The sequence below is a fragment of the Lampetra fluviatilis genome, chromosome 1 (genome assembly GCF_964198595.1).
Source record: "Lampetra fluviatilis chromosome 1, kcLamFluv1.1, whole genome shotgun sequence".
NCBI lineage: Eukaryota > Metazoa > Chordata > Hyperoartia > Petromyzontiformes > Petromyzontidae > Lampetra > Lampetra fluviatilis.
Window position 1 is genome coordinate 8,615,717 of NC_136275.1, and position 18,623 is coordinate 8,634,339.

Consider the following 18,623-nt stretch of genomic DNA (forward strand, 5'->3'; position numbering starts at 1 on the left):
AGGAGAGAATGTGCACTTGTACCTACGTTCCACGTACGGACAACTCAAGTCCATTGAAGTGAACTCCAGTTGGTTATCAGACTTAATCATGCACTTCTGCTTTGCCCACATTATAATATGGAGAATTAAGGCCAGCCAGTCCAGCGAAATCGGCGTGGAGAATGTATGCCCAATGAAATGGCTGCTCACTTGAATTATTCGCAAGTGTGGACACACAGCGACAGGGTAGCAACTCGAGTAGGTTTTCGAATTCTGTGGCTCATGGAAATGCGATATGCAATCCAAACAACTTGTTTATTAAGGATCTACATTTAATCCGCTCTTTGAGGTGAAAGTGAAGCTAATCATTACAGCGTGTTCATTTATGTGAGAAATGTGTACGTTTCAAAAAGTTGGCCCAGTCTACACATTTTCTTGCGCACATTTTAATTCTGTTCAACTAAAAAAACCCCAGTCATTGATAATATCACACAAAACTGTCGATGCCACAGTTCCTCCTTGCATATATAAAAAATATATTTTTATCCCTCGTAAAATCATAAATCTGCTTGGCACAACAATCTCATCTGACCTGTCATGGAATGGCTGTAGTATTAATCTGGCTAAGGAGGCATCAAAGAAGCTTGGCTTTCTTATCCGGGTCGATGCCTCTCTAACTCTGTGCAATTATTACTGCTGATATATAAAGCACACATTCGGCCAAAGTTGTGATATCGGGAGTGGTGCACCCAGTTCCTAGATCCCTGTCCCTGATATAATTGAATGTAAAGCAGTGAGGGTGATTGATCCTGCACTTACTTATTCACTCAAGTCACATGCTCACTAGTGGCCAGTTGCCTCCTTACCACCCTTTTATCGCTACTATCATGGTTTCTGTTTGTTGAACATGTTAGACCTTCACAACCAATATTATCCATAATAGAGATTTTGAGGTTAGAATGCGTAAGTAGAAATGTGTCGTTAAACCCACCACCGCCCAACAGCCAAGTATGTCAGCACATCGGTGTATTGGATAGTAAATTGTAAATATTGTGGGTTTACTCTCCAACACACCGGTGTGATGAGCTAGTAACAAATTGACACGTTTTGTTTACGTGACAAACCTTACTAATTGGCTGTGTCGTGTGGTGGCGGTTTTAACGACACATTTATATTTCAGCAATCTAGCCCAAAAACCTCTATTCTGGGTGGTTTCTGTTTCTGTGACTTCACTCATTGATTTCTCCACCCATGTTGAGGTCTCATTTTTCCAGACTGACTGTTTCATCTCATCATACCATGTTCAACCACTACACTGAAGGTCGCAACATTTCACTGCTTTTTTCCCTCGCACTGTTCAACTCTGGAATTCTCTCCCATTGTCTTTCCCCCCCCCCTAAGTTCTCATAACCTCGCTCAATTCAAGAAATGCCTTAACTCTTATATGCTGTATCACAATTTTGATGGTGCTGTTTGTTGCTGGCGGCTTGACGTTTTGGCATTTGGGCCCTGTGCTTAGAAATGGTGTCCGTAAGACATCACCTGGACAGCCAGCTCGTGTATGTGAAGTCTCGCATTGAGACCAGGATTCTTGTTGGCACCGAGCTTCAAGCCTCGCCTGAAGCCTCGCCTGGTATGCAAGAGGTCGTTGGTTCGATCCCGACCCACACGCCGGTTTTTCCCTCCACATTTAGTATTTGGTTGCAAGACATTTCCACTTGATAAGCCACTTCGTTGAGCTATCATGTGTGGCCAGATCTCTTCTGAGAAATAGCTACATAGCTCAAGTGGGTCTTACCTGGAAAAATAAAAATAGTTTAAGTTTTTTAGTCTGCCTCTTAGCGAGATAGTGTATCATTAGAGGGGTTATGGTTATGTCTGAGAGGCTGTGAAGCAGAGGTGTGGACTCGAGTCATGTGACTTGGACTCGAGTCAGACTCGAGTCATGAATTTGATGACTTGCGACTCGACTTGGACTTGCATAACAATGACTTTGTCCCACCTATGAGATGTGGACTCGAGTCATGTGACTTGGACTCGAGTCAGACTCGAGTCATGAATTTGATGACTTGCGACTCGACTTGGACTTGCATAACAATGACTTTGTCCCACCTCTGCTGTGAAGTTATTAATATCGATCACCTTTACACTGTGTTTTTTTAAATAAAATGTTTGGCTAATACTACATTTCAAAGTGCGTCACGTTTATTACGTGTTTTTTAATCTCTGTGAGTGACATCATGTGTTTGTCTTGGCTGCTGCTATATAAGACCTTGCTGGACCAAAGCGTTTTCTTTATCCCTTCGCAGAAATGTTCGCGTAAGTACAGTATAAAACGTGTAATTCTTCGTCAAAGTTGAACATTCTTTGAATAATAAATAGTTGAAATTCAGCCTTTATATTCATATATATATCACAGTATTGTGTTGTAAAGTACCTACAAATGCAGAGGTTGAATATATTTATATTTATAATGCATGTTATTTTGTTATGTTTGTAACAATGTACAGGGTGGTCCAGATGCCTTGTTGCCCCATTAAATTCACGAAAACGTAATATTTTTTGAAGTAACGTTTATTTAAAACAAATGAATCTGTAAAGGAAAAACAATGTTAGGGGTCAATTATTTGGGGGTCCCGAGACATCCTTGTCTACTGATGTGATGGGGTGATTAAGTCAGTTAAATGTGCAGGCCCGAGGTGGATTGTTGTGTTGCGGGATTGTCGGAGGTGGTGGCGGCTTTTGGAGGCCTTCACCCAGCAGTGGATTGACCTCGGCTGATCATGATGATGACATCATCTGAGCAAAGGGGCTCATTGACCTAAGCGTTGAACTTTTGTAACTGACACTGATCCGTGACATTGCGAACCAAAGGGAGAGTTCTGCTTCAGTGACAATTCATGTCGTGGAATCATTACTGGGGGACATCAACCTCAGAAGGCCTCAGTAATCAAATGCAGTACAATACGTATCATTAATATATTCGGGTTAGCTATGTAAATGATTAATAAGCTCATCCTCCAACCTGATACACACATTGCCATTTACGTGACTGAAGCAAAGTATCAACCAGAAATGGTTGATAATTAATAAATGGCTTCAGTCATATAAGTGGTACTGTTTGTACCAGGTGGAGGCAGGCCTGATGAGCCAATTTGGGCTCTATCCTCACACAGCTAACTGGAATATACTACCGGTATGAATCTACACAGTTGTGAAGCTTAACACAAAAAATACATAAGTATATAACTCGATGTGAGCAAGAGTTCAGCATCACTCAGTGATTCATTAAATTAGTCCCACTGTTAAGAAAAACTATGATATACTGTCTCCCATCACAGAAAAGTGGAATTTCCACCCCTGACTCAGTATCGTCAATGGAGATGAGCACATTCCTCACCAGGACGGGTTTCGGCGTAGAAATAAGTTGACTGTTGTCGATGTGGCTACCTACTCTTTATATACCTTTTTGTGTGCAAACACCATTGGAATTGTGTGTTCCCCTCCGCCATCCCACCGGTACATTTATCCGCAAAGCAAAGCTTTAGAGACCTTTTCACATCTCCAGCAGACTCGGCTCCAGCTCCTCACGGATTGGGGGGGGGCACTAGAGCTGTTGTGTGGGGGGCCCACCATAATGGGGATACATTCGGGTGGCCAAAAGGGATGCTTGACAATGCAGGGGCAACTCCAGCAGCCCCCGAGTGCCGGCTCTGTGTCCCAGACTGACTTCCCCTGTACTACACGAGTAATACGGCAGAATTGACCTCAACTGCCCCCACCTTGACCCATCACTGAGGATAGAAGTACTTTCCCATAGACCACAATTTTTCACAATTGTGGATGAGTCCATATCCATTTATCTCTTACGTAAATATTTGTTCTCTTAAGTTCATAATCCCTCGGATCAGTTCATGACTAGTCATAACTCACGTACTGTATCTATCAACAATAAAACATATATTACCGTCTATTTACATAACAATGCTTAAACGGGTGAACATGTAAGCCATTGTAGTGAGCTGCCAAAAATTGTGCTGTAGAAACAAGCTGTATGAAATGTTCAATGTATTTGAGCCTTCTGTGTTAGATTGTGCCCTTGTGCATGTGTGCGCTTGCTCTTGCACAGAACCAAGGCGATTTTGGTGGCAGTGGCCCTGTCAATCCTGGAGTGCACCACACGAGTGATGGCCGACAACAATGCCTGGAAAAAACTTGACACAAGCCTCGTAGAAAATCAAAAAATAATTGAGGAAATACACAACATGCTGCGTCGTTCTGTCACCCCGAGGGCTGATAACATGCTCAAAATGGTAAAACACAGGAGTGACTTTTCTCCATTACAGCGCATGAAACGAACACCTTATAAACAAGATCCTTCGCGAAATGCTCAGCGTCCTTTCAAAACTGACGCAGCTACCTTTACACTGTAACATGGCATGTTGCGAACATATGAGGAATGGAAAAAGAGCCCAGATAGCATAAAAATGCCAACACAGACGGATTCAATACCCCTTTGGTGTGCTATCTCCTGATAGCTATCTTAATTCTCAATATACTGATGCGTGATGTGGTCATTAATAAGACGTAAGTCGCAGTTTTTTGTTTACAAACTAATACTACTGATTATACCTCCAATGGAGTCCTAATGGATGTGACGGTGCTCTCTTCGCAGGAATACAATACAGACGTGGCCAAAAACAGCCTCAAGTGGGCAGAGAAGTGCTTATTTCAACACAGTACAGATGCTGACCGCATCTGGGTGAATGATAATATTAGTAAGCTTGCAGTTTTATTATTCTACAAACTTGCCGTTAAATAATAACTAATGCATACCATTAGTAATCCAAGTGTATTTTTAGCTGAAATTAATGTTCTGACATCCTGGTACAAGAACGACTCACAGGTCCGAGCTGACCAATCAGACTCTTATGACACAACACACACCTGGGCTTGTGTGTGCACGTGAAAGTGCGTTCTGGAAAGGGCGAAGTGAACCACTGTCTACTAATAGGGTTTTTCCCCTTTTTTCTGGCAACAAAACTGACACCTTTTGCAAGGAATCATGCTTACATTAACCACAATACTTGCAGTCAAATGCAAACAAAAAACAATACTCTGATAATTTATGCATTGTCTTTGAAACTGATTGGTCCACACCAGAGACAGCTTTCTCAGAGTATTGTTTTTTGTTTGCATTTGACTGCAAGTATTGTGGTTAATGTAAGCATGATTCCTTGCAAAAGGTGTCAGTTTTGTTGCCAGAAAAAAGGGGAAAAACCCTATTAGTATATTTTGGTACTGGCAAAGGAGGTCCTGATGATGAACCACTGTCGTTAATTTTTTTTGTTAGCTTTGAGATAGGTGTGGAAAATCCAACATCACTATGGTGGGAGCCAGTATCTTCATCGTCCTTGTAATGGCGTGCGATCACAAAAATAATATTATAATTTTCATCAATCGTTCAGGGATGTGCGTGCAAAAATAAAATTATTTTACATCACTAAAGACAAATAAGACACCTCGTTATGGTATACTTACATTACGTTGGTAACACATTCATATCAACACGTGCTTGGTGAGAGACATGATCTGTGTGCTGATTTTAAGTTCAATTTACTCTGCAGAGTGGAACTGCGGTGAGAACATTTTCCTGTCGGGGAATCCTCGCCCATGGGACTCTGTGGTGTTTAGCTGGTACAGCGAAGTCATTTCTCCAGGGTTTGAGTACGGGAAAGGTGCCAAGCACCCAGGGGCCGTGGGACACTTCACTCAGGTTTGTAAAGAGCACACTCTGGACGGGTGACATGACCCAGTGCGTTGGCCGCTTGTTGCACAGCTTCACGGTTGAACCCCCAGTGGCTGCCCTGGTTAATATTATGGGTGCATTCACTGCAAAATACGTCCCATCCGCTCCACGGCGGACATTAAAGATCCCGTGACGTCATTGGGCATGAGTAGGCCATTGTGTGGCATAATGGTGACAATTTTTCAACTTAAAAAGTTACCCGCAAATTACTAATTGGGATCACCGCCTACTGACTGACTAATGTCGGTTTTCAGGCCAGGTGCTGAGTTATGTGCAGCTACGTAGCATAGGTAATAACCTAACATTTACCTATAATTTCCTACAGTTGCTCTTCTTTCAAGGACTTATGTATTTGTCAGTGTTTTTAAACGGTAGTGGAAGTAAGACATTTTTAGAATGTGCTTTAACACGACTGCCAATACAATGTCTAAAATAGTATTTCAAGTTTCACTTATTGGAGTGATATGCAACCTGCATGAACTCTTGTAGATGTGTTTAAGATACATTCGTATGCAAAAGTACAATGTCTATCCACTGTATCATGGGACCTCCCTTGCGCGTATCAAAATATAAGAATAGGTTTTGCCCTTTCTGGCAATAAAACAGGTGTTAAAACACCAAACTGAAACTTTTTGCAAGGAATCATGTCTGCATTAACCAAATATGCCTGTGGTGAACATGCAAAAAAAAACATGCTCTGATAGTATATACATTGTCTTTGAAACCGATTGGTACACACCAGAGACAGCTTTCTTTAGAGTATAGTCTCAACCATTGTTAGACCAGAGGACGTCAAAAGGTGAACAGCACAAAGACAATGCACTATCAGGACATTGAGAGCTCGGGGTGAGCAGCTACATCATGGGATCTCCCATGGGACCTCAATGATGTCGCCGTCTCTGATGTGGACCAATCAGTTTAAAAACAATGCCTGTACTATCAGAGCATTTTTTGCATGTTCACCACAAGTATATGTGGTTAATGCAGACACCCGTTCTATTGCCAGAAATAGTAACACCTATTTTTATATCTATCCACTGTGTTCACTGTCTCCTGCAGCTGGTGTGGTATAAGTCTCATCAGGTTGGGTGTGCGATCAACTACTGCCCAAATATCCCTGGGGATCTCAAGTACCTCTATGTCTGCCAATATTGCCCAGCGTAAGTATGCTCAATACGTGGATTGTGTTTTGTTAGAATGTCAAATGTTAAAGAATAATGCTGGTAATGTACAACAACAGTTTCCAGATAATTATATCTCTAGGAGAGAAAGCTAATGGTGGGCAAAAGTAGGTGGTGTTCTTCAGATAGTTATCTGAATTGCAGTGCATTACGTGAGCACTAGCATGTGTCCTTATTGTGTCACTGTTGAGCATGCACCTCCTCATGCTTTACATATGTTTTTTCTTTCTTTGTAGTTATAAATACTGTTATCATATCTGGGGTGGAGTACCCTGTTCCTACTTCGCTCCACTTGACATAATTCAATATAAAGCAGTCAGATTGATTGATTACACTATGTATCACAATTTTTGTTCATGGGTAGTAAGTGTTATTTCGTAATTGCTTATGCCTAAAAAGTATAGAAAATGGCTATTATTCCCCACAAACTTTGCTTTTGTGATCAGGACAGTGATATTTAGAAATGTACCTATTTTCAATGAGAAAACGTGCGATTGGGGCTATTTGTTTACCAATGTAATTTAAAAAGTACTAGTTTATATGAAGTCATGAGAGGTTGACTTGATATAAATTAATACTTTTTAATGGTTAGACTGACTCCTGCCATAGAACCTTGCATTACGTAAATGATCACCAGGGGGCACACTGGACTGGTTTGCGGTACACACACACACAAGGTGGGGCGCCACGATGGCGATATGTTAACTGCCTCGCCTGTTATTCAGGAAGTCGTGGGTTCGATCTCGACCCTGACGCCCGTATATTTGGAGTGTGCATATTCTTCCCGTGGTTGTGTGGATTTTTTACGGGTCCTCCGTTTTTTTTTCTCCACATTTAGAAACACGCGTTTAGAGTATTTAGCTGCAATACATTTCCATTTCGATTTAAAGCTTTCGTGACTGCAGGGATTCATATTCTTGGTTCTTTCGGTGAAGTCACATAGAAGGGAAATAATAAAATAAGAAGAAATAAAACAATAAAATTCTCACGACGTTTCGATTGCAACACAAGCAATCATCATAAAGTGTGAAAACCACAGCAAGAGAATTAGATTTTTTTTTTTAAACCCGCCACTTTTTTCAAATTTTCTTGCTGTGGTTTTTACACCTGATGATGATTGCTTGTGTTGAAATGGAAACGTCGTGAGAATTGTATTGTTGAATTGTTATATTTTTATTATTATTACCCTTCTGCGTAACTTTACCGAAAGAACCAAGAATATACATTTCCATGTGATAAGCCACTTCGTTGAGCTATTATGGTCTCTTTTGAAAAACAGCTACATAGCTCAAGTGGGTATTACCTGGAAAAATAAAAAATAGTTAAAACGCGTGTCCATGCGTCTGTAAGTGGAATCAGAGCTTCATTGGCCGATTCCAGCCGTGGCCACGATGTGACAATCCCCTCGCCCAGATCCCAATTATGGTTCGCATGTATGGAACAAGTACTGTGTTTCCCCCCTTATACAGGCGTGGATAGCACTCCAGCCAGTTCATGCAATGTCCTGCCTACAAAATACGTATTGTTTCATTAACAAGCCCTTGCATGTTTCTGTTCTTTTCTACAGTGGAAACCAGAACTCCAGGTTGAACTATCCATATGACTTAGGGAAGCCATGTGAAGCTTGTCCTGACAGTTGTGTAAACAACTTGTGCAGTAAGTTACCCAGACACCTTTTCATGCAGCATGATAAATCAAGGTCAAAAACCAATACTGTAGATAACACCATATGTAACCATTTTTTCAGCTGTATTGCAAAATTATATAAAAGTTGACACCCTGGTGTAACATCCTCCAAGGTTTCACTCCAGTGCTCATTTCAGGAAATAGCCACTGTTCATTCTACACGCGTTCCACCAATCACAAGTTCATCTTCCTGATTAAATCCACAATGTTTTCTTCTTATGTTCTATCAAATATGGTAGCACTGTCTTGCTATAAAACTACCTACATCCTCCATATATAAAAACTAATTTTATTTAATATCTTACGTGTTAGAATCTGTACATTTTTCATAAACATTGACCTCTATTCTCAGAACTATTTAATATAGTCCATCAAGACCTCTGCTGCTATCGACCTCCATCCCATGCTTCCACGTATTATACACATTATCTATATAAGAAAGTCATTTACTACCTTTCACTGCCTACTGACATCTGTTATAAAGCTGTATGAGCCTCATTTTTACATGCTGCCAGTAAGTTTTTTTTTTGTAAAGCATACCCTAAGGCCTAATTGTTTGCCATATGAGCCCAGAGTGACACTGACGTTTTGCGAGGCTATCTAGAAAGTTGTGTTCCTGCTGTGCTCAGCAATGGTCGACAGAAACGTGGACCATGAATTCAGCAAGTATTAGCTGCGTTTATTTGATATCTACTCATATAATGTTATACTTATAGAGCGCCTCAGTCAAGGTGCTTGACATAGTTTAATAAACGCTGAGATAATATAATGATTTAGATGGCAGGGGCGTGCAAGGATTGAGGAATGAGTGACCACGATAGGGGGAACTTAGGGGTCACGACAGGGTAGGGGAGGGACGGGAACGAATGGAGGGGCGAGGGGAGAATGGGCAAAAGAGAACAGGTGAGTAATTAAACTTTATTGCGTCTTCCCTTGCACTGATTGAAGGGGCAGTGACAGCTTTTGCTATGCTGTTAAATCTTACAATTACAGTGATTACATGCATGCTGTATTTTGTTTAGGCACGTACAAGATGCAGTGGTAAAGTACAAACGTCTGCCATTTTTACTTTCTTTTTCGTTTCTTTTTAATTAACAGCAAATCCATGCCTCTACAAAGACAAATACAGCAATTGTGAAGTAATGGCCGACCGTTATGGATGTGGGGATGATGCTGCTGGAAAGACGATAAAACTAATGTGTCCTGCACAGTGTCTTTGCCCGAAACAAGTCATATAGCCTCAAACCAACCCGGATACCATACACCAGCAACAACAACCAAACAGATACTCTGAGTATAAATAATAGAGTAAGAGACAAATAAAAACAAGGGGAACGTTTTCTGTAATTTTCTAGAAAGAATACGATCTAAATAATGATCTAATTTTAGATTTCGGGAATAAAAAAAGTTACCGTTTGTTATTTTTGCTTAGACTGTTACTGTGCAAGTTGATTTGATATAGCAACAATACCATATGTACTTGCAGTCCATGTAGTGAGCTAAAGATTAACAATACTATTTTATCAAGATGGTGTAGAGGAAATAATAGAAATGAAAATGTATTGATATGCTTCAATGCAAGATATTTGTGGAAGTAGTTGACACAAATAAAAGCTGAACAATATAAAAGCAATGAAAAAAATAAATGTTGTGTGTGTCCGTCTTGTTTATTTAAAGTGTCAATATATTAACAGGCAATACATTTTACAATTAAAACATGTTTTATTCTAGAAGTCCGTTGTGACTGAAAAAGGTGAAGAACCTTTAATAAAATATATATTTGTTTTATCATTGCCATTTATAACGACAGGAACTGCACGGCAAATACATGAAGAAATTAGCACCGATTGAAATTAAAATAGGATTTCGGTAACGCACAGCAATGCTAGAAGATGTTTTCAAAAATGGATTGGAGAAATAAAGGCACAATGATAAATAACGAAAGTTTTAACCATTTCAAATTTATTGTCGATATATTAACTGTAACAACCAATGGAGAATACCAATAGTAATAGGAACAATCATAATAATAATAAGTCGTGTGACATCACGTGATGCCTAGAATTCGCGTTAAAGTAATGACAAGAGAGCCAGTGCTTCCGGCAGACAGTAATATTTAGTCTGGATTACTCTTTCCTGATTAATTGAAGGTGATAAAATCCAACCGGGAAAGGAGGTTAGTGGAGATCTCGCCTCTCAATCGGAGAGTTGAGATTAACCAATACAATGAGGAACCCTTTGTAAAAAAAATAGTGATCAATCCACCTGTAAACTAATCTCTACTCCAACGGATCGTCAAGATCATGGGACACAGGCGGCTAACCAAAAGCAATACTCACTCACCAGGGGCACCATGCCCACATTGCTTCGTGCTGTGTGACGTAACATGCTGACGTGGAGACAAAGAGTTCAGGTAATGAGAAGAGAACGGCAAACGTTCATCGCTCTACCAGTGGGAAAATGAGTATACAGTGCTGGATATACAAATTACATATGGTGTAACAGTTTTAGTGCTAAGCTTTGTGTGTTTTATCAGTGGTACTGTATATTGTGATTATTGCTGAGAACTAGAGGAGTCCATGAAAAAAGTAAAATTTGATTTCGTTAAACGGAGGTGAGAGCTCAGGAGATCAGGACAGTCTAATTTGTCAGCATACCAGGATGGCACCGTGCCCGGACACCCCAGGTGTCTCGATACATCTCTAAATTGCGTACTATATTTTGAGTGCAACAGGCGTTTGATTTGGCGACTGTAGCCTGGCTGGAAACACTGATGTCAGTAGAGGTCAGAAGAGTCTGGCAGAGGTCATGAGAGAAGCGCCGGAGTGAAAGGTGTCACGAGCAGCCTCTTGCGATTTCAAAATTGGGATTAAATTCAAATATTTTTTTCTTTTTGAAACAATTTGGTCCATGTAGCTGCCACTATTAGATCGATGGTCACGTGAGCCTGTATAAATAAATACAAATATATACCCGTATCAAAAAATTATAGTAAAATGAAGAAATTATAGTAATCGGTGAATTAAAAAAGTTAATGGCTGCAGAATTCATCCAGACTTATGAAAGATGGTGGTGTATTGCAAAGTAATTTCTAGTCTCAGTGATGGATGATGGTGGGGACAGTTGGGGCCAATTTTGTCAGGTTACCAGTGTAATAAAGAGGGAAGGTCAGCCTGTGACACAGGGCAGGCTGCGGCTAGAGGTCCGCTTTGTTGGGCCTGTTCCGCCAAGTGTCCCTTTGGGCCACCTGAGTCCATTCTCCCTCACGGTGTCTATCCCTGTGTAGTGTCAATGATGCAGAGAAAGAGTTTTTAGGAGGCACTTTCTTCATGAACAACTTTCACGGTCTCATCTGCACACTCTTCACAGTAGCTTAGCCTAGCCTGTACATATCACTAGCCGTCTAACACTGATGGCGCTGGCTGAGATAGCCAACTACTATCCTTTGTAGCGCAATATCTAGAGGAAACGTTAAGCGACGACGGCGATGAGATGAAAGCAACAACAAGACGAGTCCATTCCTAGAACCGGCAGCCTCGAGCCCCCGCTCTTGGCTCCTTTTATGCTCCCAGTGCGGCCTGGCTCCGCCCTGACCGCACCTCCCTTCTCGAACCCACTAGCAGGTTCCAGTGGCCTCCAGATGGGGTCCTCTGTGACACTTGCCCGGTTCCTCCCCTCTGCCCACACTCCGTGCACATCCTCACCGGCGTGTGTACTCTCTGTCCACCACTGTTGCCGCTGCTGTCCACCAGCCGGCGCTATTACACTGCACCTGTAATGGTGGCCGCCCACACAGCTATACTGCCTCCAAATCCGAGAGGAGTTGGAGCCAGGTCTGGCATAGTATACACGTACGTCCCCCCTGAGAGACAAGTAGAAATGCATTATATACTGCAATAGGTTGGTAGTAAGCGGTTTTGTAAAACACCCGCGTACATCGCTATCAGTTTTTTACCTCAAGTTTTTTTTAGCTCTTGTATTCCATTCTTGAATGTAAATTTGTCATAACAATTACGTTTTATCACGCGTGTAAAACGCTCTGAGAAGTCTTTGCTTGACAAACAATCGTATCAAAACAAGTCTTGTATTGTGTTCATATTTCTTGGTAGGCTGGAGCTGATGGCAGAAAAGTATTTTTTTTTGGAAGATGCTGATCAAAGGATAACCAACTACTGTTATTCACACAAAGGGTAAGGCATGCACACGTATTGTGTACATAAAGTGGACTTAGTCGACCCCAGTTAACATTATTTTTCCTTGTCGGTGTTTGATAATGTAAATACGAATTTACACGCTTACTTCATTCTCGTTCCATTGGGGTCACTCGCAGAAAAGTCGGTCGCGTGCCCCCAGGGCAGGTCCCTGGTTAACTGCTTCGACAGCAAGTTGTGTTAATACCTGATGACGTGCTGCGATGACTTTGAGGTAGAGCAGGACATAAGGTTAACTCCCGGTCGTGGCTCGTCATCGGTGACCAGAGCTCAGTGCTGGAGGGGCTCTCCAGTGTGCAGCTCCCGCGGGGTAGCGGTGCGTGGCTGAGGCTGGGGGGAAACGCCAGCCCTCGGAGGCCCCGTGTGTCTATGAGTGTGCAGGTGGAGAGGCAATGTAGAAACTGCAGGTTCCTCGTTTTATGATGCCATCCCCATACTCCCACCCTCCAGATCTACAAACTAAAACTGCTGCACAGGAGGACCAAGACCATGTTAAAAGTCCGTGGTGTAATTCACAAACGGTGTTAAATCTTCCATTATGAATATAAAAAGTTTGGTAGTGCAATATATATAGTGTATTAAATAATGATGGACAGAGTTGTGAAAAAGAGGCGTTGGTTCTAAATTGAGGTCTCAAGGCGAGACAATAACGAAGAGTGGTGGTTTCCCCCACCATATACAGTATATTTGTGTTGAAATTTTCTTAAATGTTTTTAATAGTGACTATGAAGGGAACAGACACTCACAGAGTTTTGCATAAAAAACTTCAGTTGCTTAAAGCCAAGGCATTTTAAAGGCAGCAGAGCAAGGTTGAACAAACACAGACCAAGAAGGAAATATGACGGCTGTCGTTATCAGGCCTGATGACGACCGCTTGTGTTGCGATCGAAACGTCGTGATTTATTTTATTTTATTTCTAACTACGTGACTTTACCGAAAGAACCAAAGAGTATGGATTCCTGCAGTCACGAAAGCTTCAAATCAAGAAGCAAATACCTTTGCAAAACCAGTTTCAGATAAGGGGGCATTTTTTTCCTAGCTTTGCACAAATTTGTATCAACATTTTTTTTCTCAATTCACCATGTATTGTGATGGTTGTTCCTCTTCTCTTTACAATCTTGTTTGCTACATTATCCGAAATGTATGTGCATATACACCATTCTTTTAATAAATAACAATTCTTACACATGCATTTTGCGGTATATTTTGGGAGTCTATAATATTTATCGATAAATCATAGGTGAGGCTCAGTATAGGTGCTTTAGCTGCAATAAAATCCACGTCACTACGTGCACAGCACAGTATGCTAACCATTACACCTCTACACCTCCACCCTTTAGAATAAAAATTTGGTGGATCATGTAGAGATTATAAAACTCCCAAACCCACTGGGCAGCAAGGTGGCCAGTAGAAGACAATACTTTAAGCAGATGACTTAATGTAGCCACGTGGATATACAGGTAGACCTCGCTTAGTGCTTAATATGCGTTCCTGGAGAAGTATATATGTGGATGCGTTCCAAACAGGGTGATTTCTTCTCTCTTGAGCAGTATATAAGGGCGGTAACGCACAGCAATGCTAGAAGATGTTTTCAAAAATGGATTGGAGAAATAAAGGCACAATGATAAATAACGAAAGTTTTAACCATTTCAAATTTATTGTCGATATATTAACTGTGACAACCAATGGAGAATAGCAATAGTAATAGGAACAATCATAATAATAAGTCGTGTGACATCACGTGATGCCTAGAATTCGCGTTAAAGTAATGACAAGAGAGCCAGTGCTTCCGGCAGACAATAATATTTAGTCTGGAATACTCTTTCCTGATTAATTGAAGGTGATAAAATCCAACCGGGAAAGGAGGTTAGTGGAGATCTCGCCTCTCAATCGGAGAGTTGAGATTAACCAATACAATGAGGAACCCTTTGTAAAAAAAATAGTGATCAATCCACCTGTAAACTAATCTCTACTCCAACGGATCGTCAAGATCATGGGACACAGGCGGCTAACCAAAAGCAATACTCACTCACCAGGGGCACCATGCCCACATTGCTTCGTGCTGTGTGACGTAACATGCTGACGTGGAGACAAAGAGTTCAGGTAATGAGAAGAGAACGGCAAACGTTCATCGCTCTATCAGTGGGAAAATGAGTATACAGTGCTGGATATACAAATTACATATGGTGTAACAGTTTTAGTGCTAAGCTTTGTGTGTTTTATCAGTGGTACTGTATATTGTGATTATCGCTGAGAACTAGAGGAGTCCATGAAAAAAGTAACATTTGATTTCGTTAAACGGAGGTGAGAGCTCAGGAGATCAGGACAGTCTAATTTGTCAGCATACCAGGATGACACCGTGCACGGACACCCCAGGTGTCTCGATACATCTCTAAATTGCGTACTATATTTTGAGTGCAACAGGCGTTTGATTTGGCGACTGTAGCCTGGCTGGAAACACTGATGTCAGTAGAGGTCAGAAGAGTCTGGCAGAGGTCATGAGGGAAGCGCCGGAGTGAAAGGTGTCACGAGCAGCCTCTTGCGATTTCAAAATTGGGATTAAATTCAAATATTTTTTTCTTTTTGAAACAATTTGGTCCATGTAGCTGCCACTATTAGATCGATGGTCACGTGAGCCTGTATAAATAAATACAAATATATACCCGTATCAAGAAATTATAGTAAAATGAAGAAATTATAGTAATCAGTGAATTAAAAAAGTTAATGGCTGCAGAATTCATCCAGACTTATGAAAGATGGTGGTGTATTGCAAAGTAATTTCTAGTCTCAGTGATGGATGATGGTGGGGACAGTTGGGGCCAATTTTGTCAGGTTACCAGTGTAATAAAGAGGGAAGGTCAGCCTGTGACACAGGGCAGGCTGCGGCTAGAGGTCCGCTTTGTTGGGCCTGTTCCGCCAAGTGTCCCTTTGGGCCACCTGAGTCCATTCTCCCTCACGGTGTCTATCCCTGTGTAGTGTCAATGATGCAGAGAAAGAGTTTTTAGGAGGCACTTTCTTCATGAACAACTTTCACGGTCTCATCTGCACACTCTTCACAGTAGCTTAGCCTAGCCTGTACATATCACTAGCCGTCTAACACTGATGGCGCTGGCTGAGATAGCCAACTACTATCCTTTATAGCGCAATATCTAGAGGAAACGTTAAGCGACGACGGCGATGAGATGAAAGCAACAACAAGACGAGTCCATTCCTAGAACCGGCAGCCTCGAGCCCCCGCTCTTGGCTCCTTTTATGCACCCAGTGCGGCCTGGCTCCGCCCTGACCGCACCTCCCTTCTCGAACCCAGTAGCAGGTTCCAGTGGCCTCCAGATGGGGTCCTCTGTGACACTTACCCGAGTTCCTCCCCTCTGCCCACACTCCGTGCACATCCTCACCGGCGTGTGTACTATCTGTCCACCACTGTTGCCGCTGCTGTCCACCAGCCGGCGCTATTACACTGCACCTGTAATGGTGGCCGCCCACACAGCTATACTGCCTCCAAATCCGAGAGGAGTTGGAGCCAGGTCTGGCATAGTATACACGTACGTCCCCCCTGAGAGACAAGTAAAAATGCATTATATACTGCAATAGGTTGGTAGTAAGCGGTTTTGTAAAACACCCGCGTACATCGCTATCAGTTTTTTACCTCAAGTTTTTTTTAGCTCTTGTATTCCATTCTTGAATGTAAATTTGTCATAACAATTACGTTTTATCACGCGTGTAAAACGCTCTGAGAAGTCTTTGCTTGACAAACAATCGTATCAAAACAAGTCTTGTATTGTGTTCATATTTCTTGGTAGGCTGGAGCTGATGGCAGAAAAGTATTTTTTTTTGGAAGATGCTGATCAAAGGATAACCAACTACTGTTATTCACACAAAGGGTAAGGCATGCACACGTATTGTGTACATAAAGTGGACTTAGTCGACCCCAGTTAACATTATTTTTCCTTGTCGGTGTTTGATAATGTAAATACGAATTTACACGCTTACTTCATTCTCGTTCCATTGGGGTCACTCGCAGAAAAGTCGGTCGCGTGCCCCCAGGGCAGGTCCCTGGTTAACTGCTTCGACAGCAAGTTGTGTTAATACCTGATGACGTGCTGCGATGACTTTGAGGTGGAGCAGGACATAAGGTTAACTCCCGGTCGTGGCTCGTCATCGGTGACCAGAGCTCAGTGCTGGAGGGGCTCTCCAGTGTGCAGCTCCCGCGGGGTAGCGGTGCGTGGCTGAGGCTGGGGGGAAACGCCAGCCCTCGGAGGCCCCGTGTGTCTATGAGTGTGCAGGTGGAGAGGCAATGTAGAAACTGCAGGTTCCTCGTTTTATGATGCCATCCCCATACTCCCACCCTCCAGATCTACAAACTAAAACTGCTGCACAGGAGGACCAAGACCATGTTAAAAGTCCGTGGTGTAATTCACAAACGGTGTTAAATCTTCCATTATGAATATAAAAAGTTTGGTAGTGCAATATATATAGTGTATTAAATAATGATGGACAGAGTTGTGAAAAAGAGGCGTTGGTTCTAAATTGAGGTCTCAAGGCGAGACAATAACGAAGAGTGGTGGTTTCCCCCACCATATACAGTATATTTGTGTTGAAATTTTCTTAAATGTTTTTAATAGTGACTATGAAGGGAACAGACACTCACAGAGTTTTGCATAAAAACTTCAGTTGCTTAAAGCCAAGGCATTTTAAAGGCAGCAGAGCAAGGTTGAACAAACACAGACCAAGAAGGAAATATGACGGCTGTCGTTATCAGGCCTGATGACGACCGCTTGTGTTGCGATCGAAACGTCGTGATTTATTTTATTTTATTTCTAACTACGTGACTTTACCGAAAGAACCAAAGAGTATGGATTCCTGCAGTCACGAAAGCTTCAAATCAAGAAGCAAATACCTTTGCAAAACCAGTTTCAGATAAGGGGGCATTTTTTTCCTAGCTTTGCACAAATTTGTATCAACATTTTTTTTCTCAATTCACCATGTATTGTGATGGTTGTTCCTCTTCTCTTTACAATCTTGTTTGCTACATTATCCGAAATGTATGTGCATATACACCATTCTTTTAATAAATAACAATTCTTACACATGCATTTTGCGGTATATTTTGGGAGTCTATAATATTTAATATTTATCGATAAATCATAGGTGAGGCTCAGTATAGGTGCTTTAGCTGCAATAAAATCCACGTCACTACGTGCACAGCACAGTATGCTAACCATTACACCTCTACACCTCCACCCTTTAGAATAAAAATTTGGTGGATCATGTAGAGATTATAAAACTCCCAAACCCACTGGGCAGCAAGGTGGCCAGTAGAAGACAATACTTTAAGCAGATGACTTAATGTAGCCACGTGGATATACAGGTAGACCTCGCTTAGTGCTTAATATGCGTTCCTGGAGAAGTATATATGTGGATGCGTTCCAAACAGGGTGATTTCTTCTCTCTTGAGCAGTATATAAGGGCGGTAACGCACAGCAATGCTAGAAGATGTTTTCAAAAATGGATTGGAGAAATAAAGGCACAATGATAAATAACGAAAGTTTTAACCATTTCAAATTTATTGTCGATATATTAACTGTGACAACCAATGGAGAATACCAATAGTAATAGGAACAATCATAATAATAAGTCGTGTGACATCACGTGATGCCTAGAATTCGCGTTAAAGTAATGACAAGAGAGCCAGTGCTTCCGGCAGACAATAATATTTAGTCTGGAATACTCTTTCCTGATTAATTGAAGGTGATAAAA

At 41.6% G+C, this 18,623-nt stretch overlaps 1 protein-coding gene across 2 annotated transcripts; it reads left to right on the top strand.

Annotated features, from left to right (window-relative positions):
- Nucleotides 1-938: 938 nt before the first annotated feature.
- LOC144933808 (cysteine-rich secretory protein 2-like) lies at nucleotides 939-10,189 on the top strand. 2 transcript variants are annotated; one of them, XM_078859010.1, is made up of 7 exons: nucleotides 939-1,612; nucleotides 4,109-4,292; nucleotides 4,655-4,757; nucleotides 5,607-5,755; nucleotides 6,848-6,948; nucleotides 8,537-8,625; nucleotides 9,754-10,189. In XM_078859010.1, the coding sequence occupies exons 2-7, from the start codon at nucleotides 4,167-4,169 to the stop codon at nucleotides 9,891-9,893; spliced, it is 708 nt and encodes a 235-aa protein (XP_078715136.1). In that variant the 5' UTR covers nucleotides 939-1,612; nucleotides 4,109-4,166; the 3' UTR covers nucleotides 9,894-10,189. The 2 variants fall into 2 exon arrangements, with proteins under 2 accessions (XP_078715136.1, XP_078715225.1); XM_078859099.1 differs by lacking the exon at nucleotides 939-1,612 and having other exon boundaries at nucleotides 3,929-4,292.
- The last annotated feature ends 8,434 nt before the right edge of the window (nucleotides 10,190-18,623 follow it).